The 16,174-nt window shown below is 37.3% G+C and overlaps 1 protein-coding gene across 3 annotated transcripts; it reads right to left on the bottom strand.

Moving 5' to 3' along the window:
* Positions 1–6: 6 nt before the first annotated feature.
* On the bottom strand, positions 7–12,111 carry LOC149021831 (protein SHOOT GRAVITROPISM 6-like). Of its 3 annotated transcripts, XM_089150007.1 has the most exons (8): positions 12,008–12,111; positions 11,729–11,809; positions 11,531–11,631; positions 3,490–3,728; positions 3,299–3,408; positions 3,028–3,156; positions 2,847–2,921; positions 7–179 (listed from the first exon to the last, which is right to left on the bottom strand). In XM_089150007.1, exons 1-8 carry the CDS (start codon positions 12,080–12,082, stop codon positions 36–38), a joined length of 954 nt encoding a protein of 317 aa, XP_089006133.1. In that variant the 5' UTR covers positions 12,083–12,111; the 3' UTR covers positions 7–35. The 3 variants fall into 3 exon arrangements, with proteins under 3 accessions (XP_089006133.1, XP_089006134.1, XP_089006135.1); XM_089150008.1 differs by lacking the exon at positions 2,847–2,921 and having other exon boundaries at positions 93–179; positions 2,980–3,156; XM_089150009.1 differs by lacking the exon at positions 7–179 and having other exon boundaries at positions 2,849–2,886; positions 2,980–3,156.
* Positions 12,112–16,174: the final 4,063 nt, after the last annotated feature.

The raw sequence follows: 16,174 nt of genomic DNA, 5'->3' as shown, positions 1-16,174 counted from the left end.
ATTCATTTTCTACTGAAGGTAGAGGATATGCTTTATCAGAGAAACCTTGAAACATCAATCTCATTCAGCTCCTTTCCCCTCTTTGCAACAAACTCAATTACAGCTTGAATGGTACCCTCAGCTGACTGTTTGATCTTGTCACATATAGCATTAGTGCAACCATGCAAGGTGGACACCAACTGCACCGAAAATTGAAACAGCATAAGGAACTATATAGTTGGATTAGAGTAAATTATATGCACCACCCTGGTTTTAAGCCAATTTTACAGCATCCACCTGACATTTGGCTCACTACATGCACCCTCCCAAGCTATACTGTGGGTTACAAATAATCCTGTACAAGTGTACACCTGTTAGTTGAAGGCAACAGTTTCTAAATTGCCGGCTATATTACCCTTTAATGATGCAATAAGACTTTTTTGCCTACAATACAAGTCCCATGGAAACACAACTATCTCTTCTCCTTCGCTTATTTTGACCCGTGGAAAGTTTTCCCTCCTCTCGTCCCTTAACATATCCTGTAATGCCAGTAAATTACTTTTAACCAGCGATCTGCTGCTCTAACACAAAGGTATTGCTTTTGGCTGCTCCAACATTACCGTTGGCTTTTGTCTATCCAACCTTCCCTGAAAAAGACCGGCAAAATTTTGTTGACTACAACACATCTGCCTACGATGAGCTGCTTTTTGACATGCAAGATTTCAGCCGCTTTATCACCTAGGTGCTACTGGTTTGTCACTTTGTGCACTGTATTGCCGCCTAGGCGCTACAGCAGTCACATTTTTGACATTTAGTAGCTAAACTTTCTTTTTTTGGGGGATTTTTTTAAGCATAAAAAATTATTTTACAAAGCCATATACAAATATAATTGTTAGAAAACAAGCTTTAAACAATCAAAATAGCAGTTGAACTTGAACAAAGAAAAGAGAGAAGAAGAAGAAGAGAAGAGAGATGAAGAACTAGTAGAAAAGACCTGTGATTCTTAGCTAAAGAATCTAGAATCACAGAGCACTATTATTTATAGCTTCTAATGAATCTAATACAACTTGAGAGACAAGTAATTGTCCTCTAGAAGAAGGAAACAAAATATTACAGCTTTAGTAACTTCCTAACTCCTAAAATAGAAAGTTCTGAAAATAGAAACTACCACCAAAATAGAAACTATGCTTTCTAAAAAACTCCCAAAACTTATGTAGCAAGATTCCCACATTAGAAATAGAAAATATAATCAAAACAACAGCAAAATACTGTTCACGTGAACAGTAAAAACACTGTTCACGTGAACAGTAAAAACACTGTTCACGTGAACAGTAAACTCCAAATTTACGTATACTTCAACAATAATAGTTATTCATTTTGGATTCAGAAATTCTAAGATACAAAATTATACGAAAGAATGTGAGATTGTCATCAATTAATTTATCGGTTCAGTCAAAAAAGTGGTAATAGAAGGGAACAAATTAAATTCCTATTTGAATTTGAGAACTATTCGTTTACTTAAAAAAAGTCAAACAAAAAAAATTTAGATGTTTTAAGTTGTGCAACAAACAATTGGCTAAATTGAAGATTGCATGATGCATATTTTTTCCCCTACAACAAAATATATTTTCCCCATTCTTTCATATTTACAATTTCAAATACTTCCTAATCATATGTTATAATATTTTCATATTTATTTTAATGATAATATTTCATAATTATGATTCTTTAATAGTTGTTAGTTTATAGTAGAACTATATTAGTTTTGGGTATGTTATTTGTGCAACATAAAATAGTTGTATTAGAAAAATGTGCCCCAACCGCTTTGGTCACCGTATTGCAACCTAGGCGCCACTTTATTGTCTAAGCGCTTAAGCGGTGCCCCATCCCTTTGGTCGCCTTGACAACCTTGACTTTGCGCATTTTATCTACAGTGGAGACTGATCTTGTTGCTTTTTGTTTTTCATTCCCAACCCCCCCTTCTCTTTAAATTTCTATTCCCATCCCAGTTCTCTCCTTTTTTGTTCCATTTCTAATTTCAATCCCTTTTCCAGAATCAACCTACAATCAAGGCCCATCCAATTTCTGATCTTCCTCCAACAACTATCCCACCATTGTTGCAGGTTTAGGTCTAATTAGGCAATAAATGCTTTGATCATTTAGATAACATTAATCCCCTACCCAAATAGATTATAGATACATAAGTCTTCTTCAACCAACACAGATCACAGAGACCAACAGGCAAGATCTACTTTAGCAGTTACCAATAATGAGGTGAAAAGTAGATAAAACCCGGTTTAGACTATTGAATGATTTTCCTTTTTAATTTTCTTCTTCTTCTCTTTGATGAGCTGCAGAGGTGTTTTTGCCCAGAAGACACTAGACAGCACCAAATACATTAAAAACCTACACAAGGGTTCTGAAAAGCCACCCTAGTATATGTATAATTAACATCAAACTCAGAATTTTATTGTTGCAATGCTAAGATATCCTAACCGGTCAATCACCACTTAGTTCTCAAAATATTTTTGTCCTTAGCCCAAGGGGTGACAGGACAGGCATGGTGGCAGTGCTGGAGAAAGCAGATGAGAGTTGGGAGAGATTAAAAGTTATTGAATGGTTTGAATTCATTTGAAATAAGCTAAAGTTATCGGTTAGGTTGGTGACATAAGATTAGTTTAAGGCCAAAGGGTAAGATTTGCCTTTTTCCTTAACAACTAACAGTAACACAGTCAAGTTCCTGGGTTCAAACGTAAGCCAAACATTGGGAGACACTTGTAAAAAGGCCTAAAACCAGGAGGTGCATGTAATTTACTCTTTAAATTATTTCAAATTCCTTTAAATTATTTCAAATTCTCCATCTTTACCTCATCTTTTGTTAGCAGGGTACAGACAGAAGAAACAACCCTGTTAAAGACCTCTGATTGATCAATGGAAGCATCCTGAAGATAGAAAGTATAAAAGATAATAAATTAAAAGAGAAACAGAAGTGTCACCCACCCAATATAAGAATCAAATTCAGGAAGAGACAGCTTCAAATTTGCTCACACTCTTCAAAATGGCAATGACATCCTCAAGGGAGGATAAAGCACCGTATGAAATTTCTATATCTATGCTGGCAGCTGATCCTGCTGGCCGTGGAAGAGAGAGAGATATACTGAAGAAGAGATCAAGAATCTACAGGAATATCACATGACCAAGATTGTGTCAAAATTTAACAGAGCATGATACATCATAAACTATTTTATTTATCAAAAATGATTATTTTTAACCTGAAACATAATCTTTTATGTCACAAAACTGTTCATCAATTACCAACCTGGGCTGAAACCTTTCGAACTTCAGAATTGAGATCAGCACAGCGTGGAAGATAAACCATAACCCTTTCCCCCAGGCATAAGGAATCTCGACTTGGTAGAACAAATGCAGCTGGAAATCAAAGTGGCAACAAAACAGTCTAGATATGGACACAACAAACAAATAAATTAATTGTGCAATGAGAATGATTACATGGCAAGTTGGAAAAATTCCCATGCAACATTCGATCAATTTGCTTGCTGTGTATAGAACTTCCATGGCTCCCAAGGCCAGAATAACCACTGGAACAAAGTATTCGGAACTTGAGAAGCATTTCATAGGCTGCAGTACAAGCTCTCCTTCTCTGATGCTCCACTGAAGAGGAAACATATTGATCAATTTGCCTTAGAATGTGTAATAGCTGCTCTGCACGACTTCTGCCATCTTCTCCGCTATTATGAAAGATAATTGTTAATCAGTAACTAAAGACTAATTCAAATAACTACTTTGTACATATCATGAAACTCAGTTTTATATACATTAATCCAGTTAAATTCTATGCAGCAAAGCTAAATAATATAATGAATGTCATGTTCCCCGAGAGCACTTCCCCAAGTGCCAATCCCATGGATTGATCTCCCTGGTGGTGCTATCGCCACCCAACTGCCCTTCTCTCTCCTACTGGCCCTTCCAAATTTCCTAATGGAACAGCTTAGAGTGCTCAAGAACTCATCAGCCAAGATCCTAAGCATGGTGCAAATTTTGGTTGAAACTTGGTATTTTTTTTTGAAAATTCTACCCTAGGTTTCGTGCCTTATATGACCTCCATTTCATTTGATTTCTTGCTTCCTACCTATTTTAAGCATAATAAACACAATGGAACTAGTATTTTGCCCAAAAAATCACTGAAAATTTATCATTCAAGTATACTAACAAATGACTGGTTTTGACAAGTACAAACTATATTGCATACATGCATAGAATTGTCAACTTACATGAATTGTTTGATAGAATGATTACATATACAACAAGTCAACAAAATACAATGACCAACTAGATCAAGTGATGGTGTCTCAGATATATTAAGTTGAAGCCCATGTATCATGTGTACATTTTAAAAAATAGTTTTTAAAATAAAAAAATAAAAAACAATAGCAGCAAATAATAACAAAGTAAGTTTAACAACACACAATCATAGACCATAGCCCTAGACTAAACATATATTAATTTCAACGCAATACAAGATCATTTAAGGCATGAACAAAACAAAAATTAAAAAATGGAAAGTTTGGAATTGTTGGGTATGGCTCATGCTTCATATTCTATTGTTGTCGGAGTTTCCTTTGTAACTGTTGTGACTTAAGAGGTATTTGGAGGCAAAAGAGGTGTTTGAAGGCAAAGGAGTTGTGGAAATTAGGTGAAAATGAGATATAAATTAACAAAAACCAAGGGAAAACAAGTTGGAGGTCGAAACTTGCGAAATTTCGGTTGAAACACATGATTTCAACGAAAATTTGAAGGTTTTGTTTTGATTTCCAAAAATGCAATGATTTCAGTCAAAATTTTGACCGTCTCGATTGAAATTTATTGCATGATCCTAAGCATGCTAGGGAGATCTTGCGAGATGGCGAGATCGAGATGGGAAATCTCGAGCGAGATGGTGAGATATGGTCCATTTTGGTTGAACCACATGGTTTAGGGCCTTTTAAGTGGCTTTATTTCAGCTCTCTCTCCCTCTCTCTCCTCTCTCTCGCCAGATCTCACTGAGATAACCAAAAAACTTAATTTTTGCCGGAATTTGTTAGGGATTTAGCTAGATTTGAAGTTGCAACATTCTTTAGCACATTTACAAGATCAAATTACCATCATTCAAGCCTATTTCAACTAAATCTTCAACAAATATAAGATTTTTCCCAACTTTGAATTTCTTCAAATAGCATGTTCTGCAATTGATGTATGAGTGTAATGTAAATATATTTTGATCTACTAGTTTCGATCTACACTTTCATGGAATTTTTTTAATTTTCTGCAATTAATTTATTTTTTGAAATTTTGTATTTAAAAAATACAATTTTTAAAAAATTAAAAAAATAATATAAACAAATACTTATGATATGAATGTGGTTTTAACTTATGTTGGGCTACATGGAGAGCGCTACAATCCCATGTAATTATATTTAATTTATCATGCTTGCTGTATTTTTTTTTTAATTTGAGGTTTAAATAGTTAAATAAAATAATTATGAAAAATAATATTTTATATGATTGCTATGCTTAGTGTGTGACTCGTTGATTTTTTAGGGAAAGGCTAGAATTCAAAAAAAGGACCTGCCTATAGTATGAACTAATGACTATACAACTATTAACCAGCTCATTGCTTCGTATTATCTGGATCCAAGGAAGTAGTCATGGTATGATGTATATTGATCATATAATTGTAGCAACTGAAAAGTTTTTTGCATCAAGAAAAACTCAATCTGATTATAAGTTGTGAAGCGAAAATAAAGGGACGTGGATAAATGGAAGGGATAAAGAAAGAAAGGAGAATCTCAATGATATATTATTCCAATATAGACGTATGGTCTATAAATCTTCTTATACAAAGCAATGTAATAAAACATCAATTCAATACCGTCCATAACCATAATTAGATGAATCTAGTTCATAGGAAAAAGAAAAAAAAAAAAAAATAAAGAGCCTCGGGAATAAAGACCGAGGAGATTGTCTTAGGAACATATAGGAGCTCCATTACAAAATTCGGGCCTAGCAATTAATAAAGAAGCGACGGGAACGACGAAACCTGTGACTGCAATAGGTTCTATTGAGAACGATTCCTAATGATTCATTGGGTGGGATGGCGGAACGAACTAGGAACCAATTCATTTATTCTGAGAGGTCGTGGGCTGGCCCTATGAATGAAATAAGAAAAGATCAGGATATAGTCCAAGGGATTCAAAAAAAAGCCGTAAGTTTGCTGAAAAATGTCATAAATGGATTGATTCCAACGGGAGCAGTATAATCCACTTTCTAAGCTATTTCGGTAGCTGGTGAGGAGTTATTTTAGAACAAAATGTGTGTTTTGTTGTTTTATAAATTGTTTTTACATGTTTTTATTTATATAAAAATTATTATAATGATTAATTGGTAACATTCTTGTATGTATTTGAGTGTTGTAGGATTGTAACTTAAATGGCAACTAGTGGGAGTGGCACTGGCAGTGGGACCTAGGACATTGCTTGGCAGCATGTGGATCTAGTGACTTTCGCCGAGAAAAAATACCGATACAAGTATTGCCTCAAGACCTTGAATTTTGGTGGTTCAACTAGATTAAAGCAACACTTGCTGGTGATAACAAACATGTTGCCAAGTGTCCCAAGGATCCTTAAGAAGTGCAACAAACAATTGCAATAACTTTAAAGGGAGGGAGACAAAGAAAGGAAGAGATAGTACAAAAGCTATGGGAATTTGATGATACAATGCTATAGAGACCTTTTGTTGACGTTGATGAGGAGTTAGACGACGATGATGAGAGAAGGAGTATGGGTATTGAGTCACAGTTGAATGGAGACAGATACAGGCTGCAATGAAAGTTAGCAGGCAATCCTTCATTTTGAGAATGTAAGGCAATATGAACAAACAAGAGGAGTAGGTGGTTTTTTTTTTGTTTTTTTTTTTTTTTGGGGGGGGGGTGGGGGTGGGGAGGGGGGCCGAGACCCGGGCTTCCATCCCACCTAAACATAGTTTTCATGGAAGTGGGGGAAGTGAGAGGATTGAGAGGAGGAGGAAGATTGCACATTATGATGCCACATTTGACCAAGACCCCGTCCTCTTCAAGCATTAAGACACTTATCAAAGAAGCATCCCATATATGTTTGCTAGAGGTAAAGAAGGCAGTAGGGAGGAGGAAGCTAGGTTGGTGATTAACAAACTCATGCTCTACAACAACATTGTAGCCAATGTAGCCAAAACACCACACTACCAGGGGATGGTCAATGGAGTTGCTAGGGCAGGTGTAGGGGTTAAAGGCCCAACAACTTGGGAAGTGATGAATAAATATTTACCAACGGTGAAGGGGGTGGAGGAATACATTGGTTCATTGAAGGAACGATGGGTGACATATGGTGTTATTGTCATGGCTGATGGATGGACTGGTCCTACTAGATAATTCATCATTCATTTTATGGTGAGCTACAATGGAAAGACAACCTTCCTGAAGTCAGTGGATGTCTCACATAAAATCAAAGATGCTGACTACCTTTACAAACTTTTTAGGCAGGTGGTCCTCGAGGTAGGGCCAAACAACGTTGTCCAAATTGTCATGGATAACAAACTTCAAGAAAGCTGATGAAACGTTGATGACGAGGAAGAGTAGCAGAATCCACCTCTTTTTGACACCATGTGCAGCACACTCATGTTGAAGGACTTGGGGAAGAGAAAGTCCATCAGTGTAGTGGTTAAGAGGGCGGGATTCGAGAAGGGTTAGTAATTTTATGTATAACCATTGTTATGTGCTGAAGATGATGAGGAACCATTGGGGTGATGTAGTGAGACTTGGATTTACTAGATTCACCACCAACTATGTGGCTATGAAAAGCTTCCAGAAGAAAGTGGTGGGTCTTCGACACATGTTTGCAAGTGAGGAGTGGTTTAATTGGTGTGGATCTAGCCATCCCGATGCGATATTAGCCCAACAAACCATTGCTGATGATTCCTTTTGGAGGTAGCTGAATAGGAAAATGGGCCGTTTAGAGCTTATTGTGTTTGTTTAGAGGATTGCAGACTTGGAGAAGAAGCCCACAATGTCCATATATATGCTACCCTCCTGCAAATGAAGGAGTTGGTTAGAGCTGCTGCCTCTGGCTCCTTCAAATCCTATGGGAGGATCATCAATAAGAGATGGGAGATGCACTTGATGCATCCTTTGCACTTGGCTGCGAGTCACGTTAATTTTTTGATCTATACTTTAATTTATAAATTATAATCAACTAAATAACTGTCACTAACCAAAATTTTTATTTCCACAATACAAGCTTACTACCTCAACCCAAAGCAGCACTACAAGAATGATCTAGGGCTTAATGTAAGGTTGATGAATGCGCTACAAGAAGTGGTGGAGAAGCTCGTGCCAGGTCCCGCCATGCAGGAGACAATTAATGGAGAGGTGAGAACTTATTCAATTGTTTTTTCTGCTTCTTGCAATTGGTGTACAGATCAAGGAGTTCAAGGATGCCTTTGGGAGTTTTGTAAAGCCTTCTGCGGTTGCAACTAGGCATAAAACTGATCTTGGTAAGTAGTCCATTACTATAAGTGATATCTGATAAGTCCATAAGTGATAAGACTAGAACCCATAAATTATGCAAGCATTAAGTATAGAACCTATAAATTATGTAAGTATTAAGTATTAAGATTTACTTACCTAATGCATTCTTATATTTGGTTATGCGGCTAACTAGTGGGGGTGTTATATGGAACTAGTTTGCCAAATCTTAAAGACAGCAATTAAGGTCCTCTCATAGACTTGCTTATCCTCTGGTTGTGAGAGAAACTGGAACACCTTTTCACTTATCATAGTAAGGTACAAAATAGATTGGGGAGTAAGAGGCTCGAGGACTTAGTCTATGTCCATTACAACATGAGGTTGAGAGTAGGGCACATAAAGATGACATCGATGAAAAAATCGGGAACTGATCGAGTTGATTGATATTCCACGAGCCCCCCCGGCAGAGGATGAGGAGGATGATGTCATATATAAGTGGGCTAGGGATCGAGGTGGTCCAACGCTTGGATGGGCCAGAAGGGCAGCCGGATCCTATTATTGTTGTTGCCATGGGCCCAAATGTTGTGGATGAGCATATGTCTTCCCGATGAGGGTCGGTTGTTATAGTTGCATCAGGTAGGACCAAGTGTAACCTTTGTGAAGCCACCTGGTCAACTTGAGACAACTGAGGTGAGGTCTAATAGTGGGAGTTCAGATGATGGTGATGGTACCATCCCTTTAGGTTAGCATTCGAGTTATAGAGGCAGTTAGGTTGGTTGTGTTGCTGGTGGAAGTCAGGCTCGTCAGCAAAGGGAGTCACCTCCACCAGGTTCGAGTCACTCGACATATGCGACACAGGACACGAGTCGTGGTTCCCCCGCCAGTCAGACTTATAGTAAGAGAAGGAAGACCATATCAAACCAAGGACAGAGGAATGATGATGCAAGCATGCATGATCTTGCATTGAATTATTTGAATATGGGAAGCATGAGCATAGATCATAGTCATAATAGTTCACAAAGATTGGCTAGTTGGCAATCATCGGAGTACCTATACGGGGACCAAACCAATGCGTAAGATTACACTGGGTACTCTTCTTATGGAGATCATGCCTTTCCTTAAGACCCTGCACCTGGAGAGTACGGATATGGGAGTGACGGTGGGCTATTGACTGAATGGATTAGAAACCCCTCTACCCAAATATTCAGCAGCAACACGAACAACAAGAGCAACAATGGCTCTTTCACACACCCATGATTTACGATTATCCCATTGTTATTCCTCCAGTATTTGGACATGGCAACATATCAGAATCACATAAACCAATATTTGACATACTACAGTGATGGGTTAACTTAAGAGTCGTATGTGGCCACCATTCAGAATTAGTTGATGGAAAATACGAAGTTACCAACTAGTATACCAGTCATCAGATGATTCATGTTTCAATATTCAAACTTTAGACATTTACATGTGCAGTTGTGTTACTTGTGTACAAGTGTACAACTAATGTAGACATGTTACATGTAGTACTCTTAAATCCTAACTGTTGATTTTAATTGAATATATGATGATGTGGCTTTATATTTTATTTATAGGCATAGAAGACATTGATTTTGTGTGGCAACACGGTGTCCCCGAGAACCCATGAGGCCAAACGATCATATGCTACTACTGTAGAAGAGCCCTCAATGGAGGAAAATGCCAATTCAAGCAACACTTGGCTGGTGGATACGGTGATACACCCATGCGTTGTGTTGTGCCTACTCCTATGAGGGAATATATGGTAGCCCACCTCATGGAGATGGAGGGCCGACATGTGGCTGCCGGTGTATGTCGTGGTCATGGTGCTGCAGAAGTTGGTGGTGGAGCTGATGCTGGAGAGCCTAAAGTTGGTGGTGAAGCAGCTGGAGCTGGATTTTGATTGAGTTTTTTTTTTTTTTTTTTTTGATTAAATATGCTATATTTCCATTCCATGATTGTCTTGTACTCTTGTACTCTTGTGAAATTATGACTTATGGATTATGATTTATGACTTACTAGTTACTAAAACTTCCAATGAATGTAAAATTTTGAAGACATTTAAGTTCTTTGATCAAAGTTTGATGTATTTGATAGTTGTCTCACCTTGCATTCCCCAATCCTACACCATTTCTGTTTTACACATAGGGTGGACTTAGAAGACATAGGGTTATTTGTCCAAAAGGCCTTAAATAGGCAAAATGCAAAGTTTCAGCCCAATTAGGAGCCTAAAACCCACCGAGATGGGTCACCGAGTTTACGCTAGAAAAATTGCATATCTTGATTGAGATCTCGCCATCACTATCATATTCCCACCAGAAGGCCCACGACAGCGTGGCCCTGGTTAAATTTTGAAGACACAGATCCAACTAGTTATGCAGATCCCCAGTTCCTTGATGAACTGCATTAGCATCACATCCACTGGTTTACAAAAGGAAGAAAAAGATGGTGAAAGAGGTTCACATGTTTCTAAGCATTTCCAAAGGTTTCAATTTGCACTACTCATTATAAAGTAAAGACATAGTTCTCTCTGCCTATTTGTTCTGATAAAGGTTTTGTATACGGCATGGCTGCATGGCATGCCAATGACAGTGATGGTGCTATGGTGGTATAATTTTAGTCCTCTACAATTATAATTGTACTAAAAATCCTCCAATTATTTGAGTGGGTTTTCACCAAAGTCATAACCTATTATTTTAATTTGCTAGTACTTTGTTCTCATGTTTCAGTCCCAAGCTGATGCTCCCCATTAAAAAATTCGGTGATCCAATGTCAACCATCTGAAAAAAATCATGAAGCTCTTGAATGTTCATAGAAAAATCGAACTCAGCATGTTTGCACATTACAACACTACGAAATTAGAACCATATGAGCTACAGGAGCAGTGGTTCTTCCAAACATATAAGACATGGAATCTTCAGTAGAAACTTTTAAGGGAAGATCAGAAAGTTAAAATGTAATACGAGTAAATAGTACCTTGTCAGAAGAATTGCACATAATAAGGTTATGAGATTGTTTATAAGGGGGTCCATGATGTCTGAAGGATCTTTTGGCAATCCAAAGAAACCTAATGTGGCCTGTTGAGTTGATAAATTATTGGCAAAATAGAACATTAAAACTTGAGGAACAAATTGACTTGTTAATAATGCCTCATATAAATACTCAAGACTATACCTTCATAACATGATTTCTTGTTTCTATTGTCAGCTTTGGCTCCACAGATACCAAAGTAGTGCATGCACTTAAAGCAAAGGTCTGAACAGTCACGCCAAAATGGGAAAAGATTAAAGTCAAGAAACTGTCCTTTTGCAGATAATCCTACATAAATAATTTGAAAGCAAGAGAAGGGCCTCTTTTTTTTTAGAGACTCCTTGCCAAGAAAATATATGCAGCTAGACCATTAGCAGTTTAGTGAAGCATAATGAGAGAGAAGTTGTATTAAGAGTAAGGAACCTGAGTACGGAGGAATTCAAAATTAGAACTGGCATATCCATCACCACCGTCATCATCCTCATCGTCTCGGCCCATCAAAGTCAGTACATAATCAAGCAGTTGGTCTCTTCCCTTTCCAAAGCCATTGTCGAAGTGGCTAAACCACTTTCAGTAGTCAATCACCTTGACTAATATCTTTGAACTAACGTTTGGTAACGGTATCGTTCCACTAACACCATCCTCGATCATGTTCTTGATGAACTGTGATACAAACACGACGGATTGATCAACCTCAAAGATTTCACCATCGGAACTCTTCAGAACTAACTTCTGAGAAGACATTGTAGCAGAAAAAAAATCTGAAAAAATCTTCAACGCACCTGTCTCTGTTTGTGTGAGAAAATAAAAAAGAACCAGTCTGAGCTCAGAAAATTTCTTCAACCACTGTTTCGATTTCAGCAAAACGGAATCGAAAGATGTTGAGATTAATTAGACTGTAAGGAGGCGAGTAATTTATAGGGAAAGGGAGTGAGCAGTTAATGGTTCGAAAAAATAAAAATAGAAGGAATTGGAAAGTGGAATCCGAAGGAAATTAGGAATCCAATTCCTTCTCGGAATGCTGTAAATCGTAATGTTGTAATACAATACAAAGAGTAGAATTAGTCTATATATATATATATATATATATATATATATATATATATATATTATTAAATTTAAGCTAACGACGAGGGCTTACATGTAATTCCAAATTAACACGGCCCAGCCCAAGTTTGGCAGTTAAAACTAAATGTTGGGCCTGGCCTCCTTTAACCCTTTTCGATTCTGGACTTTTGAAAGTTGGGCTGGGCTTGAATTTGGCCCATCTTTACCTCAACTCACGCTTGTACATAACTTTCATTCAATAGGAGAGGATGAAATTCCAATGGGAGAAAGAGGAACAACAAGGGGAGAGGGAAAGTGAAAAATTCTTTTCTAGAGGAAAGAACGAAAGAAGGGTGAGGGAGGGACATACAAAAGAGAACCAAGAAGGCTCAACATGCGACACCAAGTCTTGTAGCAAACCTAAGAGGGTGCACAGAGAAAAAGAAGATACATAGGACTCGGCAATAATACACCAAAAGACAAGGCCAAGAACTGGTCAAGCTCGATTGTGCAAATTTTAGAAGTCTGGCTATTCTTTTTCTTCTTGACACGGTAAGAATTGTAAGTGGCAAAGCATTGAATTAGAGGGATATCTTGAACTAGATGCTTTCACAGTAACTGAAGTGGTACCGAAGTAGTATCATGAGGATCGAGAATCGCTGTAGCAAGGCTGAAGAGGTATGTTTCATCTATTGCATAGCTAGCAAAGGATTAAGAAGCCTTAATGTTAAGAATCTCACAACCAGAAGACAGAGAGGTTGTAGTAGGTGTAAAACAGCGGCAGCAACAAAAGTAACAATGAGACCAAGGCAAAGCACAAGAGAGGTGGTAGGGGCAGGAAAGGAGGGCTTCAAATGGCTCTCAACATGGTAAGAGAATAACAAAAAATAAAGGAAGACAGAGGAAAAGTAAGCAGTAGCCAAGAACTAGAATATTTGAAATACTCCATCTTAGAAAGTTAAGGTGTAGAAAACGGATGGAGCTTCGATACTATGCAATTAATGTACAGCACTAAGTTGCATACGGTTCGAATGGAACGGATGGTCAAGGGTAAAATCTCAACCACCAATTTTGCATTTTTTTTTTTTTTTCATTTTTAGTTTTAATTTCTCTTAACTGTCAACTAGCCCAAGTTAAAATTTTGAACACCTATTTAATTCTGTCAATAAAGACAACCACCTAATATCTTTTTACGATGATAATCTTGAGGGGCGACTCAGTACCGACAACTCCAAATAGGAGGTTAGAGTTCGAATCCCATAAGAGCCAGGGCAAAGTCTCAACTTATATTATGTAATACCCCCTATCTTCATTATATGCACTAGCTTCAAAAAAAAAAAACCACGCATGTGATTGCAAGAAAATAAAGGACCATTCAAGAAAATACTATACACCCAATTTCACGAATATAGGTCCTTTACCTATCAAGATAGAGATTTGTATTTCCTTCACAACTCTTCCAATAAAATAGTAAAATTATATTCAACATCAATTTAATAATATTTACTACTCCACAATAATGATGATTATAATGATTCACCCCTATTATAAAGTAAGATAGTTAAGTTTCAATGGAATTAATAATGAGCTTATTTTAGGAAACAAATTACTGGTACTTTTCAATCAGAATTTTTAAGGAATATACCTTTCTTAAAAGCAAAATAGTACTTGAAAGCAAGATCTAAAGTATCGCGCATCAATAATATATCGGTCAAGCAATTTTAAGAGATGTTTTGGCTCGTGTCGTATCGTATCGAAGATATGTATTGATGGTTGAATAATAGAAGAGAAATTATCAAAATACATATGAAAGTAATCTAATTTAATTAGAAAACAATAGATTCTATCTTGATAAAGAAGGAAATTGGCCATAAGAACAAAAAACCATCTTTCAATTGAGAGGCTAGTCACATGGCTTGTAGATTGCCTTGAAACAGTTCATGCCTTCAAAGATTTTTGCACTGTTTGGATATCAGACCTTAATGAAACTTCTAACCCTAATATAGGTGATCTTTGAGATCTGTTGGAGTGGTTATTTGAGAGATTTGATTTTTTTTTTTTTTTTTTTTTTTATAATTTTTGTGATATTTCTACTAAGACAGGTAAGGTTACAATTGCATATATGATTAACACGATGTTATGATGAATTGCCTATTACTATGAACATGTATGTAGCCTTATAACCTGCTATAACAGTAGCTAAATATGATTATTTGATGATGACATGTTATGGATGATGTTAGATGTATTTAGTTTATTACTTGATGTGGAATGATATGTTTGGTGCGACTATGATTGAGGATTATCCTTGTTGGGTATTCCTAGCTTGGGATATTAGAGACTGTGGTATGGGACACTGTTCTCTGATCCCCCTAGCACTATCATGGTTGTTGGATTACATTCCTAGGAAGTCTAGATTGCATGGCTAGGTACCCTCACATGCTACTACCCTTTCGATAGGGGTATTGAAACCAAATGACCCATGATAATGGTTATGTAACTCTATTTCATCCAACAGCTTGCAAGCAGTCCATGCAGAGATTCAGTGGTCCACTATTGATTATACAATGGTAGTGTTGTATATGTTAGGATTGGGCTCATGGGAGCCCAATAGGCAGCTTGGGAGTCGTGAGGGGACATGAGAGCATCCGCCCCAATAATATGTGGATGACCATAGGGTTAGGGAATGGAGTCCAACAGAGGTAATTAGTCAATGAGGATTCTCATTCCTAGGTGGAGAAGGATATTGAACCGAGTTGGTTGGTACCATAGGGGAGGTATCTGGACCACATGTAGTGTGTCACCATAGCACCTTGTATTGGGTTAGAATCCTCGACATACGCCAGTACTCACGCTAATGGTTGTGGTGAGAGAGTACAAACCTAAACCCCAGCCAAGGTTGATTGACGAGGACTGTACTCCCTTTTCCGGGATCCCAACAGAGGTAACTAGTCCATGAGGGATCAGAGTGACAAGACCTATCCACAGGAGGGCTAGTGCTATATCTTAAAGCATGTCTGCTTTATTAGAGACTTGCATGGTTAGTTGCTAGATGCATCCATATTGTTTCTTATCACCTTTTCATCGTACTCATGATTTGTTTATGATGTCGATGTGTATATGGGATTGTTGCCTTACTGAGTTTGTCAGAACTAATCTTTGTGGATTGTCTCTATTTTTCTTCAAATGCACTATATAGATGAGGGAGAAGTTCTATATGTATGGGAAAATCCAATAAAGAGAATGTAGAGATGTCAATGGGAATTGGTAATGCACAATACAAAGCCTCCTGCGGGTACATGGAGTGCTCTTATGGCACCTATTGACGGAAAGAGGATCCAAGTGGTTCATCATTTGGATAGGTCAATGAAAGAAGGTCTTATAACACCTTTTATTAAGAGACTGGAAGAAGCTTGCACAAGTCATGAGAAAGACAAGAACAATAATTAAATTTTGAGATTTTCTTTGCTTCTGCTAAAAACATTCTTTGGATATATTTCCTTTGATTCATACCTTGGATTATATTTATTACTTTATGTTGGA

Source organism: Hakea prostrata, chromosome 3 (genome assembly GCF_041222555.1).
Source record: "Hakea prostrata isolate BN-2017 chromosome 3, UWA_Hpros_2, whole genome shotgun sequence".
Classification (NCBI taxonomy): Eukaryota; Viridiplantae; Streptophyta; class Magnoliopsida; order Proteales; family Proteaceae; genus Hakea; species Hakea prostrata.
The sequence above is the reverse complement of the archived record's forward strand: the minus strand, read 5'-3'. Positions and strand labels throughout refer to the sequence as shown.